Source organism: Oncorhynchus clarkii, unplaced genomic scaffold (assembly GCF_045791955.1).
Source record: "Oncorhynchus clarkii lewisi isolate Uvic-CL-2024 unplaced genomic scaffold, UVic_Ocla_1.0 unplaced_contig_1925_pilon_pilon, whole genome shotgun sequence".
NCBI classification, from domain to species: domain Eukaryota; kingdom Metazoa; phylum Chordata; class Actinopteri; order Salmoniformes; family Salmonidae; genus Oncorhynchus; species Oncorhynchus clarkii.
Window position 1 is genome coordinate 37,422 of NW_027260983.1, and position 18,798 is coordinate 56,219.

General features: G+C 42.1%; 2 protein-coding genes across 2 annotated transcripts in view; one reads left to right on the forward strand and one right to left on the reverse strand.

The window, feature by feature from the left end:
* Positions 1-3,058: 3,058 nt before the first annotated feature.
* LOC139402792 (arginase-2, mitochondrial-like) lies at positions 3,059-13,510 on the reverse strand. The gene is made up of 8 exons (XM_071146708.1): positions 13,285-13,510; positions 13,107-13,179; positions 8,292-8,466; positions 7,887-8,046; positions 7,019-7,113; positions 4,775-4,879; positions 4,457-4,593; positions 3,059-3,522 (listed from the first exon to the last, which is right to left on the reverse strand). Exons 1-8 carry the CDS (start codon positions 13,393-13,395, stop codon positions 3,335-3,337), a joined length of 1,044 nt encoding a protein of 347 aa, XP_071002809.1. The 5' UTR covers positions 13,396-13,510; the 3' UTR covers positions 3,059-3,334.
* A 1,000-nt stretch (positions 13,511-14,510) lies between these two features.
* Positions 14,511-18,798, forward strand: part of LOC139402793 (RNA-binding protein 25-like) — a 41,538-nt gene continuing 37,250 nt past the window's right edge. The window contains exons 1-4 of the mRNA XM_071146709.1: positions 14,511-14,641; positions 15,005-15,116; positions 15,633-15,682; positions 15,841-16,014. Coding sequence (XP_071002810.1) covers positions 15,023-15,116; positions 15,633-15,682; positions 15,841-16,014 — 318 coding nt within the window. The 5' untranslated portion in view covers positions 14,511-14,641; positions 15,005-15,022. The remainder of the gene's footprint in view (positions 14,642-15,004; positions 15,117-15,632; positions 15,683-15,840; positions 16,015-18,798) is intronic.

Here is an 18,798-nt window from a genome sequence, read left to right on the forward strand (position 1 = left end):
TGATGGCAGGAGGGCGCAATGCAGGTTAGCCTGGCGCCCTCGAGCGCCAGGGGGGAAGTGCGGGAGTGACAATTATATCTGTCTATCAAATCAATTCAATTCAAGGGGCTTTATTGGCATGGGAAACATATGTTAACATTGCCAAAGCAAGTGAGGTAGATAATATACAAAATTGAAATAAACAATAAAAATGAGCAGTTAACATTACACATACAGAAGATTCAAAAGAATAAAGACATTACAAATGTCATATTATGTATATCTATCTAGACCTCCTCCACAACACTGGTTATATCTGTCTACCTAGGCCTCCTCCACAACCCTGGTTATATCTGTCTACCTAAACCTCCTCCACAACACTGGTTATATCTGTCTACCTAGACCTCCTCCACAACACTGGTTATATCTGTCTACCTAGACCTCCTCCACAACACTGGTTATATCTGTCTACCTAACCCTCCTCCACAACACTGGTTATATCTGTCTACCTAGACCTCCTCCACAACACTGGTTATATCTGTCTACCTAAACCTCCTCCACAACACTGGTTATATCTGTCTACCTAAACCTCCTCCACAACACTGGTTACATCTGTCTACCTAAACCTCCTCCACAACACTGGTTATATCTGTCTACCTAGACCTCCTCCAATGAAGTCATTGTATCGTGGTTACAAATACAACAGGGGCGTGGTGTGGATAACAGCATGTTGTGTTGTTAACAACACCTGTTACTATCCAATGACTTCCCACACGTGGCTGATCAGTTATTATTTTGTGTGTTTTTCCATTCAGCGTCACTCCCAGGGAAATATAGTTTAGAGATACAAACTAACTCCCTTTAATAAATATGAACACGAATGACTGTATTAAGGAAGTAATTCAAATACGGAGCTATAATGTATGCTCAAAATATTTGGCAAATGATATTATTTTATACTAATACAATTGCTCAGAGAAATATATTTTGTTTAGGGGAGAGTGGGGGTAAATTGAACCAAAGGTGTTAAGTTAAGCCCCCTTGAACCGTTCTCATCCGATGGGTTTTGAAGAGGCGGCAAGGATTTTTACCATGGTCTTCTCACGATTCCTTGTGTCCTTTACTTGAAATCCTCTCTTTGCTTCCTACTGAAGTTGAGAGAGAAATGCGGGGAGAGGACAGATGGAAAGACTATATAATGACAGTCTTTAGAGTATGTGATTATTCCAGAACATATCGGTGCCTTGTAGCCTCATGAAACCAGACTGGGCACACTGAACACTCCATATATAGACCTGGTTATATAAGACTGAACATTATATAATAGAGTAAAACCAACTAGATTTGCTCTGCCAGTCATAAAGCCACGCGTCTCCGCGGTAACTAGTAATGAACACACATCTCCGTGGTAACTAGTAATAAACACAGACTGACGTCGTTGTGGAAAGACTAAATTACTTTATTTAAAATACAGATTTAGTGGTCACATCAAAAGGCATGTTTTTACATTTAGTAAATAAAATAATATTACTTCACTCTTATCAGCATTTACCATATCCATTACGTACAGTACTTTTAACTGATATAAATTTACTGGAGAAAAGCGTTACCTAGTCATTTAAAACTGACAAATGTATAAACATACAGTAAATATATAAACATGGATTCATAAGTGATTATTCAATGTAAAACTACAAAACACAATACTTCTAATAAAATGTGTCAAAACCACATCTGGTCCAAAAGTGCAAAAGCATCCCTACGACAACTCAACTGGCACAGCATCCCTACCAACTGGCACAGCATCCCTACCAACTGGCACAGCATCCCTACCAACTGGCACAGCATCCCTACCAACTGGCACAGCATCCCTACCAACTGGCACAGCATCCCTATCAACTGGCACAGCATCCCTACGACAACTCAACTGGCACAGCATCCCTACCAACTGGCACAGCATCCCTACGACAATTCAACTGGCACAGCATCCCTACGACAATTCAACTGGCACAGCATCCCTACCAACTGGCACAGCATCCCTACGACAACTCCACTGGCACAGCATCCCTATGGCAATTCAACTGGCACAGCATCCCTACCAACTGGCACAGCATCCCTACGACAACTCAACTGGCACAGCATCCCTACGACAACTCAACTGGCACAGCATCCCTACGACAACTTTAACTGGCACAGCATCCCTACGACAATTCAACTGGCACAGCATCCCTACGACAACTCAACTGGCACAGCCACTTCGTATTTTAGCTGAGGTATATGTCCAAACCAAACAGTGTCTGGGGTAATAATAACAGTCTGCACCTAAACGTAGTTTTGAGGCAGTTTCATGCTTGTCGTTGTGTCCGGCTTCATACAACCCCATTACAGAACTGCAGGGTCAAGTCGTCAGCAACTAGCCGGCAGCAGGCGGCCTAGTGGTTAGAGCGTTGGACTAGCAACCGTAAAAGTTGCAAGTTCATATCCCCCGAGCTGACAAGGTACAAATCTGTCGTTCTGCCCCTGAACAAGGCAGTTAACCTAGGACGTCATTGAAAATAATAATTTGTTCTTAACTGACTTGCCTAGTTAAATAAAGTGTATGGCATACCGCTGATCACTATGTCTATGGCACACCGCTGATCACTATGTCTATGGCATACCACTGATCACTATGTCTATGGCACACTGCTGATCACTATGTCTATGGCACACTGCTGATCACTATGTCTATGGTATACCGCTGATCACTATGTCTATGGCATACCGCTGATCACTATGTCTATGGCATACCGCTGATCACAGTCAAATACAGTCAACATTTCCCTAGTGGAGCTAGGGAGGCTGTCTTTCCAAAGGCCAGGGAGACCAGCTGATCACATCAATTACAGTTGACATTTTAGATGAGAGCTTTCTATAGCCTGGGTACCAGTCTGTTTGTGTGACTATTTTGTGCGATTCCTTGTCCTGCCAAACAGATGATATGATAGCAAAGATCTGGGCCCAGGCTAAGTTTTTCAAGTCATCTTAGTAAATAAGGCGTATGAAGCCTTTAATTGGGCTTATTAGTTATTATAAGTTCAGTCATGATTGAAGTTTGACTGTCTGTTGGACAGGTTGCCATACAGCACCATACACACAGAAGATGTAACAAAACACTTTCCAACTACTGCATCAGTGTGTGTATGTAAAGTCTTTTAGAATTCAGGAATGCCAAGTGGTCACATGTTGAAAGTTCTTAGTCTTCTAGAAGCTGTGTGTTCCAGAAGCTGTGTGTTCCAGAAGCTGTGTGTTCTAGAAGCTGTGTGTTCTAGAAGCTGTGTGTTCTAGAAGCTGTGTGTTCTAGAAGCTGTGTGTTCTAGAGCCGGAGCTGTTCCGTGTCCTCTTTAAGCGTTTGTGACTCCTGAGTGATGGGACCTCCCTCGCGGGTCTGCCCTAGGGCGGATGCGATGACGTCCACCGCCATGGAAGCAGTGCTCTCCACCGCCTCACGACTCGCCCCCAGGTCTGGGTTGACCTCAACAAGGTCCATCACTGACAACAACCCTGGAGATTAAACACAATCTATTAGTTTCAGTTCCTTTGGTAGAACGTTGCAGACAGAAATCAGAAATTTTACTTCAAACAAAGAAACTGGACGTCGAACAATGTTTCAGATCGAAATGTTACTTCCTAGACAACGTTTATATTCTCATCGTACCACAAGTATAAATATAATAAAGGTTACGTACCCACTATTCTCATCCTACCAAGAGTCGGCCATAACCTAGAGGAACTAAATCAAACATTCTAAACTCCTTGCACACAGAACTCCCAGCTGGTGATATAACCGAGTAGAACAATCCTTCTACACCAGACTGACAACATTACCTACATCCTTCATCCACAGAACACCCAGCTGGTGAAATAACGGAGTAGAACAATCCTTCATTCCTACTTGAAGAAACTTCTCCAAGTTTAACGACAGACCTTCCCTCCTTATTTCTTCTGAATGTGTTTGTGTGACAGTTTCTTTGTTTGAAGTAAAAATTTCTGATCATTATCCATGTATTTCAGTGTCTATGTGTAACAGTTTAGACCTTACGTCCGTCCCCTCTCCCCGACCCGGGCGCGAACCAGGGACGCTCTGCACACGTCAACAGTCACCCCTCGAAGCATCGTTACCCATCGCTCCACAAAAGCCGCGGCCCTTGCAGAGCAAAGGGGGAACCACTACTTCAAGGTCTCAGAGCGAGTGACGTCACCGATTGAAATGCTATTAGCGCGCACCACCGCTAACTAGCTAGCAATTTCACATCGGCTACGTATGGCTGCCATGTGAATATATATATTTTTTAAACTCCCTCTTCTCAAAACAGAATAATTATAGCCCTAACATACCTGTGTTGTGGATCATTATAGCATGCCCTAACATACCTGTGTTGTGGATCATTATAGCCCTAACATACCTGTGTTGTGGATCATTATAGCCCTAACATACCTGTGTTGTGGATCTCCTCTGTGATCCAGATTCCTTCTCTGTAGGTCAGTCCTCCGTTCACTGGTGTTCCTGTGGCGGGGGCCAAAGACGGGTCCATCGCATCAATGTCAAAACTCAGATGGATCGGCCGCTGCTTCCTGTTGGACAAGAGAAGAAGAAAACGGGTTCGGAATACAGTTCTGCGAATCAACTTTCAACTCAAATTCAACTGTCAACTGAATGCATCCAAATTGTCAACTAAATACATCCAAACGATCAACCACAATGGCTAAATACATCCAAACTATCGACCACAATGGTATGGTGTAATTAAATGACCTTGACAAGAGGTGGTGGAAAGTGACTTCCATGACTCTCTGGATGCCGAGCCTGTCGATGTCTCTCATTGTGAAGTACTGGACACCCAAGTCCTTCAGGATGTCGCTGTGAGGAGAAAGGAGAGTAGAATGTCATTAGTATCATGTCTGGAAGTATATTTGGATGTAAATAAAAAATAAGTCAATTCATATTTGAGTCAGTTAGCAGACAATCTTATCCAGATCAACTTTACTATCAGAATACAGAAACACAAAGACGAAACCAAGTGACTGTGGTTTACCTGTGGTATGACTGGTATGTGGTTGTCCCACCTAGCTACCTTAAGTTGAATGCACTGTGAGTCACTCTGGATAAGAGTATCTGCTAATGACTAAAATGTAATGGAAGTGTATACTACTGCTACAATACACTACAGCTATAAGTTTGTTTGTTTGTTTATTTGCATTGTTTGTAACTTATTATTTTTTTAAACTTATTTTGTACATAATTTTGCCACTACCGTCTCTTATGACCGAAAATAACTTCTAGACATCAGGACTGCGATTACTCAGCATGGACTAGCAGAATCATTTTTTGCCTTTAATGAGTCTGACGAGCCCGACGCGAACAATATACTGCTTTCTCGGGAACAGGCCCAGATCCCCGTGATTTGCGTGAAGAGGAGGAAGAGAAAAAGGGGCAAGAAGGCAGGCTGCCATCTGAGAATTCCTAGGCGATTGAATAAACCGCCACTTCCTTCCATTCTGCTAGCAAACGTTCAATCTTTGGAGAATAAAATAGAAGACCTACGTGGAAGATTAAACTACCAACGGGACATTCAAAACTGTAATATCTTATGCTTCACAGAGTCGTGGCTGAACGACGACATTATCAACATACAGCTAGCTGGCTGTTATACACTGTCTCGGCAGGATAGAACAGCGGTGTCTGGTTAGACAAGGTGCGGCGGACTATGTATTTTTGTAAATAACAGCTGGTGCACGATATCTAAGGAAGTCTCGAGCTATTGCTCACCTGAGGTAGAGTTTCTCATGATAAGCTTTAGACCACACTATCTACCTAGAGAGAGTTTTCATCTGTGTTTTTTGTAGCTGTCTACATACCACCACAGACTGAGGTTGGCACTAAGACAGCATTGAATGAGCTGTATTCCGCCATAAGCAAACAAGAAAACGCCCATCCAGAGGCGGCAAACCATCATTGACTACAGCTCAGCGTTCTACACCATAGTGCCCTCAAAGCTCATAAATAAGCTAATGATTTTGGGACTAAACACCTCCCTCTACAACTGGATCCTGGACTTCCTGACGGGCCGCCCCCAGGTGGTAAGGGTAGGTAACAACACATCCGCCACGCTGATCCTCAACACAGGGGAACCCTCAGGGGTGCGTGCCCAGTCCCCTCCTGTACTCCCTGTTCACTCATGACTGCACAGCCAGGCACGACTCCAACACCATCATTAAGTTTGCAGACGACACAACAGCCTTATCACAGACAACGACGAGACAGCCTATAGAGAGGAGGTCAGAAACCTGGCAGTGTGTTGCCAGGACAACAACCTCTCCCTCAACGTGATCAAGACAAAGCAGATGATTGTGGACTACAGGAAAAGGAGGACCGAGCACGCCCCCATTCTCATCGACAGGGCTGCAGTTGAGCAGGTTGAGAGCTTCAAGTTCCTTGGTGTCCACATCACCAACAAACTATCATGGTCCAAGCACACCAAGACAGTCTTGAAGAGGGCACGACAAAACCTATTCCCCCCTCAGGAAACTGAAAATATTTGGCATGGGTCCTCAGATCCTCAAAAGGTTCTACAGCTGCACCATCGAGAGCATTCTGACAGGTTGACTATTTTCATCCCCCCTCCCTCTCTTTACACCACTGCTGCTCTCTGTTATCATCTATGCATAGTCACTTTAATAACTCTACCTACATGTACATATTATCTCAACTAACCGGTGCCCCCGCACATTGACTCTGTACTGGTACAACCCTGTCTATAGTCTCACTATTGTTATTTTACTGCTGCTCTTTAATTACTTGTTACTTTTATCTCTTATTCTTATCTGTATTTTATTTAAACTGCATTGTTGGTTAGGGGCTTTTCAGAAAGCATTTCACTGTACGGTCTACACCTGTTGTAATCGGCAATACTACTATACTACTACTTAAACCAAGGGTTTAACTGTGTGTTATAATCCAGATTATTGTACTTAGTAGTGTACAGAGAAGTGTACTTACTACTCTCCCGGGTCTACGTCTCTCAGGCCAATGTAGACCAGGTCTTTAGCCGACAGGAAGGGCTTCACCCAGGAGAACCCTGGGAGCTCTGGCATCTACAGACAACAATAACAAGGAGGTGAGTATCAGGGCAGAGGAGTTTTACTGTCGTAAAGTGTAGCATTGTTGTAGTGAGAATATATCCTGCTCCCAGAACATGACATGCCAATAGGAGTAGGTTACACAGCACAAACAGATCTGGGAACAGGCTTGTCCTGAGACATGGCTGTAGACTCCTATGGTATCTAAAAGAAGGTTATGCAGCACGAACAGATCTGGGAACAGGCTTGTCCTGAGACATGGCTGTAGACTCCTATGGTATCTAAAAGAAGGTTATGCAGCACGAACAGATCTGGGAACAGGCTTGTCCTGAGACATGGCTGTAGACTCCTATGGTATCTAAAAGAAGGTTATGCAGCACGAACAGATCTGGGAACAGGCTTGTCCTGAGACATGGCTGTAGACTCCTATGGTATCTAAAAGAAGGTTATGCAGCACGAACAGATCTGGGAACAGGCTTGTCCTGAGACATGGCTGTAGACTCCTATGGTATCTAAAAGAAGGTTATGCAGCACGAACAGATCTGGGAACAGGCTTGTCCTGAGACATGGCTGTAGACTCCTATGGTATCTAAAAGAAGGTTATGCAGCACGAACAGATCTGGGAACAGGCTTGTCCTGAGACATGGCTGTAGACTCCTATGGTATCTTAAAGAAGGTTATGCAGCACGAACAGATCTGGGACCAGGCAGATAGTTATAATAGTCTACAGGCATGTCTCAGGGGAAGAACCAGGCTAGTGAGAATGCCCCAAGGCCCCGTTCTCTGACCTTGTTCTGCAGCTCTTTGAGCATGAAGGCCACCGACTGTCCGTGGAGGTTGCCTGAGGGAGAGGTGAAGGGCGTGTTTATGTCAGCGTGGGCGTCGACCCAGATCAGACACAGGTCAGGACACTGCTTGGCGTGGCCTTCCACTGAACCAATGGCCAGGCTGCGAGGAGAGAGATCAGGAAGTGAGTTAGTATCCAATCACCATTATTCGACCCTCTTTGGGAACACTGACCTATATGTTGTCCCTATCATATGCTTACCCAGTTTACTCTCGCTGTGTCTAGGGTCCTAAGCCTAATACTTCATTTCCTAACACTGTCAACGTTGACAGTTCTATAAGTCGCTGTTGCTAAAATAACCACAGTGTTCTCCGAGAACATGAAGGGTTGTTGTTCTGATGTGTACCTGTGGTCTCCTCCCAGCATGATGGTAGTGTGTCCGGCTCCCACCGCGTTGCTGACGGCCCCTGACAGCAGTTTGTTAGCTCTGCCCACAGTGCGAGGGAAGGGGACGTGCATGTAGGGCTCGTCCTTCTCCAGATACTGGAAGCTCAGGTCTCCGAAGTCATGCACTGGGTAATCTGCACAATGAAATCACATAAATGTCATGCACTGGGTAATCTGCACAATGAAATTAAATAAATGTCTGATGAGGAAATTAAAGTTATTTTTTATATTCATTATTGTTTTAAAAAAATTAAAACTGGATTAATTTAACAACAAATGGAGGAACATTGTTCATGGCTAAGTGCATAACTGATGGATTCCTGAGACCTAGAAGGATCTAGATCCCAGATCGAGAAACAGGCCTTGGCTTTTCTGGGTTTGTTGGATGGACGCTGCTTTTAGAGCTTGTTGTGTTGAAGGGATGTGAGTTTGTGGCCCAGACGATTGTGGCAGAATTTTCACTGTCACATTAAGCTACACACACACATACATACATATATACATACATACATATACACACATATACAGTTGAAGTCTGAGGTTTTTCAACCACTCCACAAATGTCTTGTTAACAAACTATAGTTTTGGCAAGTCAGTTAGGACATCTACTTTGTGCATGACACATGTCATTTTTTCCAACAATTGTTTACAGACAGATTATTTCAATTCCAGTGGGTCAGAAGTTTACATACACTAAGTTGACTGTGCCTTAAACCAGCTTGGAAAATTCCAGAAAATGATGTCATGGCTTTAGAAGCTTCTGATAGGCTGAGTCAATTGGAGGTGTACCTGTGGATGTATTTCAAGGCCTACCTTCAAACTCAGTGACTCTTTGCTTGACATCATGGGAAAATCAAAAGAAATCAGCCAAGACCTCAGAAAAAAATTGTAGACCTCCACAAGTCTGGTTCCTACTTCGGAGCAATTTCTAAACGCCTGAAGGTACAAACAATAGTACGCAAGTATAAACACGATGGGACCAAGCAGCCGTCATACCGCTCAGGAAGGAGACGTGTTCTGTCTCCTAGAGATGAACATACTTTGGTGTGAAAAGTGCAAATCAATCCCAGAACAACAGCAAATGACCTTGTGAAGATGCTGAGGAAACAGGTACAAAGTATCTATATCCACAGTAAAACGAGTGCTATTTCGACATAACCTGAAAGGCCGCTCAGCAAGAAAGAAGCCACTGCTACAAAACCGCCATAAAAATGCCAGACTTCGGTTTGCAACTACACATGGGGACAAAGATCGTACTTTTTAGAAAAATGTCCTCTGGTCTGATGAAACAAAAATGGAAAAGTTTGGCCTTAATGACCATCGTTATGTTTGGAGGAAAAAGGGGGAGGCTTGCAAGCCGAAGAACACCATCCCAACCGTGAAGCACGGGGGTAGCAGCATCATGTTGTGGGGGTGCTTTGCTGCAGGAGGGACTGGTGCACTTCACAAAATAGATGGCATCACGAGGCAGGAAAATTATGTGGATATATTGAAGCAACATCTCAAGATATCAGTCAGGAGTTAAAGCTTGGTCGCAAATGGGTCTTCCAAATGGACAATGACCCCAAGCATACTTCCAACGTTGTGGCAAAATGGCTTAAGGACAACAAAGTCAAGGTATTGGAGTGGCCATCACAAAGCCCTGACCTCAATCCTATAGAACATTTGTGGGCAGAACTGAAAAAGCGTGTGCGAGCAAGGAGGCCTACAAACCTGACTCAGTTACACCAGCTCTGTCAGGAGGAATGGGCCAAAATTCACACAACTTATTGTGGGAAGCTTGTGGAAGGCTACCCGAAACTTTTGAGCCAAGTTAAAGAATTTAAAGGCAATGCTACCAAATACTAATTGAGTGTATGTAAACCTCTGACCCACTGGGAATGTGATGAAAGAAATAAAAGCTGAAATAAATAATTCTCTCTACTATTATTCTGACATTTCACATTCTTAAACTAACGTGATCCTAACAGACCTAAGACAGGCAATTAATTTTTAATAGGATGAAATGTCAGGAATTTTGAAAAACGGAGTTTAAATGAATTTGGCTAAGGTGCATGTAAACTTCTGACTTCAACTGTATATACATTTTTTTAACCTTTATTTAACTAGGCAAGTCAGTTAAGAACAAATTCTTAGTTACAATGACGGCCTACAGGGGAACAGTAGATTAACTGCCTTGCTCAGGGGAAGAACGATAGATTTTTACCTTGTCAGCTCAGGGATTCGATCCAGCAACCTTTCGGGTTACTGGCCCAACTCTCTAACCACTAGGTTACTCGCCACCCCAAAGGGTCTTTCTCCAGGCTCTGATGTCCAACCCCCTCTACCCTTGCTCTCTTTACACCCCCTCCCCCTCTCATAGCATCTCTGATTGCCCGAGACGGAGTCATTCAAGCTGTAGCTGGAACCCCTGTATGTCTGACTGGGCACTACTTTCCACGTGTCCCATTTCCCATGTGTGTCCTCTCAGGTTTCTCCAAGACAAGATCACCTCCCTGCTACCACTGCTACGGTTGCGACGAAATTGAGTTGCAATGCACCCCAATCTACTAGTATCGGCACCTCGGACTAATGACTTACGAGTTGAAGTCAACAAGGGATTTGAAACAACATCTGTGGGTGACAATATTCCACTGGATTGGTGGGTGTAGAGTTACTTTGCTGATCAAGACCAATGTGGTACCTCGTTATGTCTAACACACCCCCATCTTAGACCGCTGGACAGGAATAGCTGAATCCTGTACTCGGGAGGGGGTGGGGGGGGGGGCATCTCTGTTCATGCAATCATGATCTAATACAGTATGTATTTACACTTGACACAACGTCAGTGATATTCGATGCAGTTCAAAGGGATGTTTCCCCATCTTGAAAAGTGCACAATGACTGAACATCTCAGTCTTCAATGACTGAACATCTCAGTCTTCAATGACTGAACATCTCAGTCTTCAATGACTGAACATCTCAGTCTTCTAGATATTAAAAGGAGGATTTTCATTTTTAGTCTCCTTGTTGCCAAATTAGCATCAGAAAAAAAGTTAATTTACTTTTCATGCTTTTTGTTTTTAATAAACGTCTCATCTCAGCAGTTTAAGTCCCCGTTTTCAAACAACTGAAATAGCACTATATTACATAGCAAGTGAATGATTTTACAAGAGATCATGAGTCATATCAACAAGGCACGTGCTTGGACACAGCAGGAGATGAACAGAGCATTGTTCTCAAAGATTGACTAAAGGCCTTAAGGATGAGTAAACCGGAACATTTTTTTCCCAATGAGCTGCAAGTTACAACAGAGGTCACAAATACTTATAAATGTACCAGTAGTCTGGGCTCATATAAAACTAAAAATAAAAGCACTTAAATGCCATAAAATCCCCTTGGATTCGTGTATTTAAAAATGTTGGTGTTTCTTATGGGGTTTGATGTCTTGTTAAAAGTATGCCAGTGGTCCACATCCGACAACAGAGAGAGAGAGAGAAAACACACCATCTAAAGATAGGCTTCTCATATTACACCACAGACCGTCTCTGGGAATGGTTGACTGGGTGGGACGGTTGATTGGGTAACTGCCCAAAAAAAAAGCACCATGAGTGCAAGCTGTTGATCTGTCCCACAGCTGAGTGCTCAGGGATGAGATGAAGCTAAGATTACAGGAAATGACTTGCACATTCCAGAACTGAACCTGGCGTTCTCTACACTGGAACATTTGTGTCTCACTTAAACGTTTACACTCAACTAGGCTTGCTGCACTTCATTCAGCTGTGTTGTGTGTGCTGAGAACTTGCCATTCTCTGGGACATCATAGGACTCGCTATTTATGACCTGACAATAATCCCATTGGTTAAGAAGTGGAATCATCTTGTCTGAGGAAATGAATGAGCCTCTGCTAAGACCCGGTCCATATAGTGTCCTTAGGCAGACAAGTAGCCTCACACATGGACAATGTTCTACGATTTACCAACTTACTGCTCTACTGTTTTGCTGAGAAAAACTCGTTCTGTGTGGCCTAGCCTAGCCTGTGTAGATTATTTTATCTTTTCACAATTAAGATCTGACCCTTTTAATTATTTAATTATTAAGTATTTGGAAGTGTAAGAATATTGTCTGAGGCAATTTGTGACCATGGTTTACTCTGGATTGGAACACAGTCTGTATATTACCAAAGACATTAACGTTACAGTATGCAGTCACGTGGAGCCGGATGGGTGATATAATCTCACTGTTAGGTTTACACAAACTTTTTTCGTTTCATCTTTCAAACATTCAAGACAGCGATAGGGCCTCCAATGAATCTATTATAGTCGCGAGCGTACAAAGGGAGAGCTGTAGTCCTACATGGGAGGAGAGAGTTCGCTTTTTCGGGGAAGGTTCTGTATGTGCGTAAGGCGTGACGACAGCAGAGACTTGCTCATTCTTTCTCGCCCATGTGGCCCAATAAAACCGCTCTTTTACCGTTTTATTTACGAGATAATAATCGTTTTAGATTAAAAATAAATAAATACATCTGTTTAGATCGCCAGCATTCAAGGTCTAAACAATATCCTAAATATGATTGTTTTCTTTGTTTGGCAACATTAGCTTAGACCCATTTATTGTAACAGACTGATGTAATACATAATGCTTTTACTTCCCGTAATAGAAGGAAAAGAGGAAGCAGCTCTCACATAAAACATTAACCTATTTCAAGGTTAGAATAGGTTTTATACACAATTATTTTAATCCACCAGTACATTTCTAAGTTTGTTTTATAATTTTAAGATTTTCCATCACTTACCCAGATGTGAAAGTCTCTCGATCAGACCAGCATCTCTGATGGCTTTGGGTCCATTTTCCACCCCTCCCCTTTTCTAAAAGAAAAAACGACAACGTTCAATAATTCTGGTAAACGAAATAGCCCAATCAAATAATCATTAAATAAATTAATCCTAATAGTATATGAGCTTTTTCCTTACCTGTCCTTTTGAGAATGGTGCTCCTAAAACAGCCACAGAATGCGCTCTGCTCTGACAGGTATTGTTGAGTTGCGTCCGTAGGAGACGACACAGTGGCCCTCTTAAAGTCATGTTTAAATCCTATTTAATTTATCCGTTAACTTCAAAATAATTGATAACAGCCGTTTAACGACCAAGGCTGCGATTCAAAAGGTCTTCTGTAAGATCCCCCCCTCTCTCTTATGATGTTGATGCTCTACCGGGGGCTGGTCTTATGCTCCCCTTTGATCTCATTAATATTCATGAGAGGATGCCAAGAGCACGATCAACTGAAATGTGTAATCCTTCATTTGTTTCTAAGCATCACTGGGCAGTATAATTATAATTATAATTATTATTATTTTTAAACCCCAAATCATGATTGAACCTTTATTTAATTAGGCACGTCAGTTAATTAAGAACAAATTATTATTTACAATGACGGCCTACACAGGACAAACCTCATTGGGGAACGTGCGTCAATACCGCATGCCACACCTTCGCACAAGCCAATGAGATGAGTCCAATAGATGGGTTTGTTCCGAAGGAGTGTCTTGTGTTTCTGAAACGCACCCATGATCCCGCAATTTCGCAGGGGCGGAAATTTCCACCAACACAGCAAACTGCGGTTGCCAAACATGTTGCTTGACCTCGATGTCTGCTTTCCATAGTTGTGAAAAACATATTAGATATCAGTCTGTACCCTCTGTTTACTTGCATTGGAGTGCGACCGATTGACCATATACCAATTTGCTCTTTCAATAAGCCTGTTTTTTTTTTGAGGGGGGGGGGGGGGGGCTAGGATAGGCTTATTAAAATAGCAAATAGGTATATTTTTATTATGGGCTATACAGTAAAAGTCAACCATTGTTTTATTTTGTGGAAATACAATAATTTAGATGAATTGTGTTGTTGTTATTGAAGAACATAATGTAACAGAACGTTGCCCATGGGTACAGCTTCTCATCACCTAAACACAGTGGTTTGTGTCTGTTCCGTTGACATGTTATGGAGCAAAAACATGAAAAAAACTAAACGGTGGTATGGGGCCAGGGTACCGTACTATATATAATAAACAGGGGTATTTTGGACCGGTATGTACCCCTGTCGCCCCCAAGTGTTGAACAATTGTAAACTTTTTAATTTATGTTTCAATGGCATATCCCACAATGCATTGCAAAAAACACAGGTCCTTGTTAGAGGCATAACGTAGCTAGCAAGTTAGCTATTGAAAGACCGATCAAATATCGTTCATATAGTAATTTAGACTGACTTATATGAAAACAGATATAATACGTTGATTACACGAGTACATTGTGTGCACGACGCCTGTTTTCAGGTATGTTAACACTAAACTATTTTAGTAAATAGTCCATAACGTTAGCTAGCTAGCTAACTTGCGTGGTAGCGGTGGTATCTACCAGCCAGCAGGGAATGTGAACTAGCAGGGAATGTGAAATCAATGTTGTTGTATTGATTAGCTAGCTAACCAGCCAGTATGTAGAATTGAACCTTCTATTCTATGTTTAAATGCATGGATTTTTTTTTTAGGTTGTGTAGGCTAACCAAATACCTAAGGATAGCAGTAACCTAAGCTAGCCGGTATAGCCAGCCTAGCTAGTTTATCCCCGCAGGCCAGAATCTATCCATGGGTACCCCCATGGTAGTCCCTAAACCTGTGCGTCTCTTCTTGTTCCCCCAGGTCACTCCGCCTCCCAAGATGTCGTACCCCCCTCACCTGAACCGCCTCCCCCAGTTGCCCCCCGGGATTCGCCCTCCCCACTTCGCAGGGTTCCCCCAGGGAGTCCCAGCAGGTGGGTTAAAGTCTAGTAGAGCTGGGCAATATGGACAAATATCCATAGCGCAAAACATTGCCTGAATTGATGCGATTACGATACATGGAACGATACGTTTATAACATTAATGTGCACCACCGTAAAAAAAAAAAAAGATATTTCAAACAACTAGTTTGTTGTAGTCATTTTTATTTAATTTACCATTATTTAACTAGGCAAGTCAGTTAAGAACAAATTCGTATTTTTCAATGATGGCCTAGGAACAGTGGGTTAACTGCCTTGTTCAGGGGCAGTACCTTGTCAGCTCGGGGGTTTGAACTTGCAACCTTCCGGTTATTAGTCCAGCGCTCTAACCACTAGGCTACCCTGCCGCCCCTCATCAATTGTCCCATTAACAATCTCCCATATTAGCAAACATATTTCATTGATATCAGAACATTCTTCGTCCACTTTAAGGGATATTGATATTCAGCTCTACCGAGGGGAGAGTTTGAAGGTGATAGATTATGATGATGTCTCTCGGTTTTCTTCCAGGTACGCCCATGATTCCAGTCCACATGGGGATAATGACCTCTGCACCTACGGTGAGCTTGAACTGTTATTCACACACACACACACACACACACACACACACACACACACACACACACACACACACACACACACACACACAGGTATACGTTCATCACACTGGCTGGCAGACAACTCTATTTCCTAATGTGTGTATTGTGTTGTATTGCAGGTCCTGGTTCCTACCACAGTGTCTATGGTCCAGAAGCCTCCTGCTCAGAGGAAAGAGCTGAACCCAGTCAGAGCCAAGGAGAACCAGGAGGGGGGCAGTGGTCCCACCACCACAGTGTTTGTAGGGAACATCTCCGAGAAGGCTTCAGACATGCTGGTCAGACAGCTGCTAGCGGTAAGCAAGCCTGGGATTGGAAACACGGGTTAGAATTTTATATAGAAATAATACTTTTGTTCAGCTTAACCAAGTCTCACACACGGGGGTTAAAGCTCTCAGTCACACAGAGGGGGGGGGGTGTGGAGATCACACAGAGGGGGGGGTGTGGAGATCACACACGGGGGTTAAAGCTCTCAGTCACTGTGACGGATTTCCGTCATATGGATTCTGGAGAGGTCGTTTTTGAGATCACACAGAGGGGGGTATGGAGAACACACAGGGGGGGGTATGGAGATCACACAGAGGGGGGTATGGAGATCACATAGCCTAATACAGAAGCATGTCTGTTCTACAAAATATAATCCTGAATAAATATATTCCCTTTATTAAATATATTCCTGAATAAATATAATCCCTTTATTAAATATAATCCCTTTATTAAATATATTCCCTTTATTAAATATATTCCCTTTATTAAATATATTCCCTTTATTAAATATATTCCCTTTATTAAATATATTCCCTTTATTAAATATATTCCCTTTATTAAATATATTCCCTTTATTAAATATATTCCCTTTATTAAATATAATCCCTTTATTAAATATATTCCCTTTATTAAATATAATCCCTTTATTAAATATAATCCCTTTATTAAATATATTCCCTTTATTAAATATATTCCCTTTATTAAATATATTCCCTTTATTAAATATATTCCCTTTATTAAATATATTCCCTTTATTAAATATATTCCCTTTATTAAATATATTCCCTTTATTAAATATAATCCCTTTATTAAATATATTCCCTTTATTAAATATAATCCCTTTATTAAATATAATCCCTTTATTAAATATATTCCCTTTATTAAATATATTCCCTTTATTAAATATATTCCCTTTATTAAATATATTCCCTTTATTAAATATATTCCCTTTATTAAATATATTCCCTTTATTAAATATATTCCCTTTATTAAATATATTCCCTTTATTAAATATATTCCCTTTATTAAATATATTCCCTTTATTAAATATATTCCCTTTATTAAATATATTCCCTTTATTAAATATAATCCCTTTATTAAATATATTCCCTTTATTAAATATATTCCCTTTATTAAATATATTCCCTTTATTAAATATATTCCCTTTATTAAATATATTCCCTTTATTAAATATATTCCCTTTATTAAATATATTCCCTTTATTAAATATAATCCTGAATAAATATATTCCCTTTATTAAATATAATCCTGAATAAATATATTCCCTTTATTAAATATAATCCCAAATAAATATATTCCCTTTATTAAATATAATCCTGAATAAATATATTCCCTTTATTAAATATATTCCCAAATAAATATATTCCCTAATGTGTTCTCAAATATGACATTTTCTCTGTTACGCTGTGTGCACGGCACTGACATGCATGATTGTTGCTGACACTCCGATGTTCAGATGAAAGGAATCAAACCATCTGTAATGCTTACCACGCGGCGCTCCACTCAGACAGTGGTGTGTAGCCTAATGTAGCCTGCTGGCAAAGTCATTCAAAGCCTCTACTTTATCACTCAGGTCTCAGGATGTACCTTTCCAGTCGACTATTTTTGCATGTAATGTTGTTATTAAGAACAAACTCGGCCAACCCTATAGAATAGTTGGCCTGTTTACTTAGTCGACTTGTCCAATGCCAGATAAATATTCCTATCGAGGAGCATTGAAGTTGCAAGTCTAGTCCAGGGCTCTCCAACCCTGTTCCTGGAGAGATACCTACTGTAGGTTTACATCTATCTAGACCAGGGCTCTCCAACCCTGTTCCTGGAGAGATACCTACTGTAGGTTTACATCTATCTAGGCAAGGGCTCTCCAACCCTGTTCCCGGAGAGATACCTACTGTAGGTTTATATTGATCTAGTCCAGGGCTCTCCAACCCTGTTCCTGGAGAGATACCTACTGTAGGTTTACATCTATCTAGACCAGGGCTCTCCAACCCTGTTCCTGGAGAGATACCTACTGTAGGTTTACATCTATCTAGTCCAGGGCTCTCCAACCCTGTTCCCGGAGAGATACCTACTGTAGGTTTACATCTATCTAGACCAGGGCTCTCCAACCCTGTTCCTGGAGAGAGACCCTCCTGTAGGTTTACATCTATCTAGTCCAGGGCTCTCCAACCCTGTTCCCGGAGAGATACCTACTGTAGGTTTATATTGATCTAGTCCAGGGCTCTCCAACCCTGTTCCTGGAGAGATACCTACTGTAGGTTTACATCTATCTAGACCAGGGCTCTCCAACCCTGTTCCTGGAGAGATACCTACTGTAGGTTTACATCTATCTAGTCCAGGGCTCTCCAACCCTGTTCCTGGAGAGAGACCCTCCTGTAGGTTTACATCTATCTAGTCCAGGGCTCTCCAACCCTGTTCCTGGAGAGAGACCCTCCTGTAGGTTTACATCTATCTAGTCCAGGGCTCTCCAACCCTGTTCCCGGAGAGATACCTACTGTAGGTTTACATCTATCTAGTCCAGGGCTCTCCAACCCTGTTCCTGGAGAGATACCTACTTTAGGTTTACATCTATCTAGGCAAGGGCTCTCCAACCCTGTTCCTGGAGAGATACCTACCGTAGGTTTACATCTATCTAGTCCAGGGCTCTCCAACCCTGTTCCTGGAGAGAGACCCTCCTGTAGGTTTACATCTATCTAGTCCAGGGCTCTCCAACCCTGTTCCTGGAGAGATATCTACTGTAGGTTGACATCTATCTAGTCCAGGACTCTCCAACCCTGTTCCTGGAGAGATAC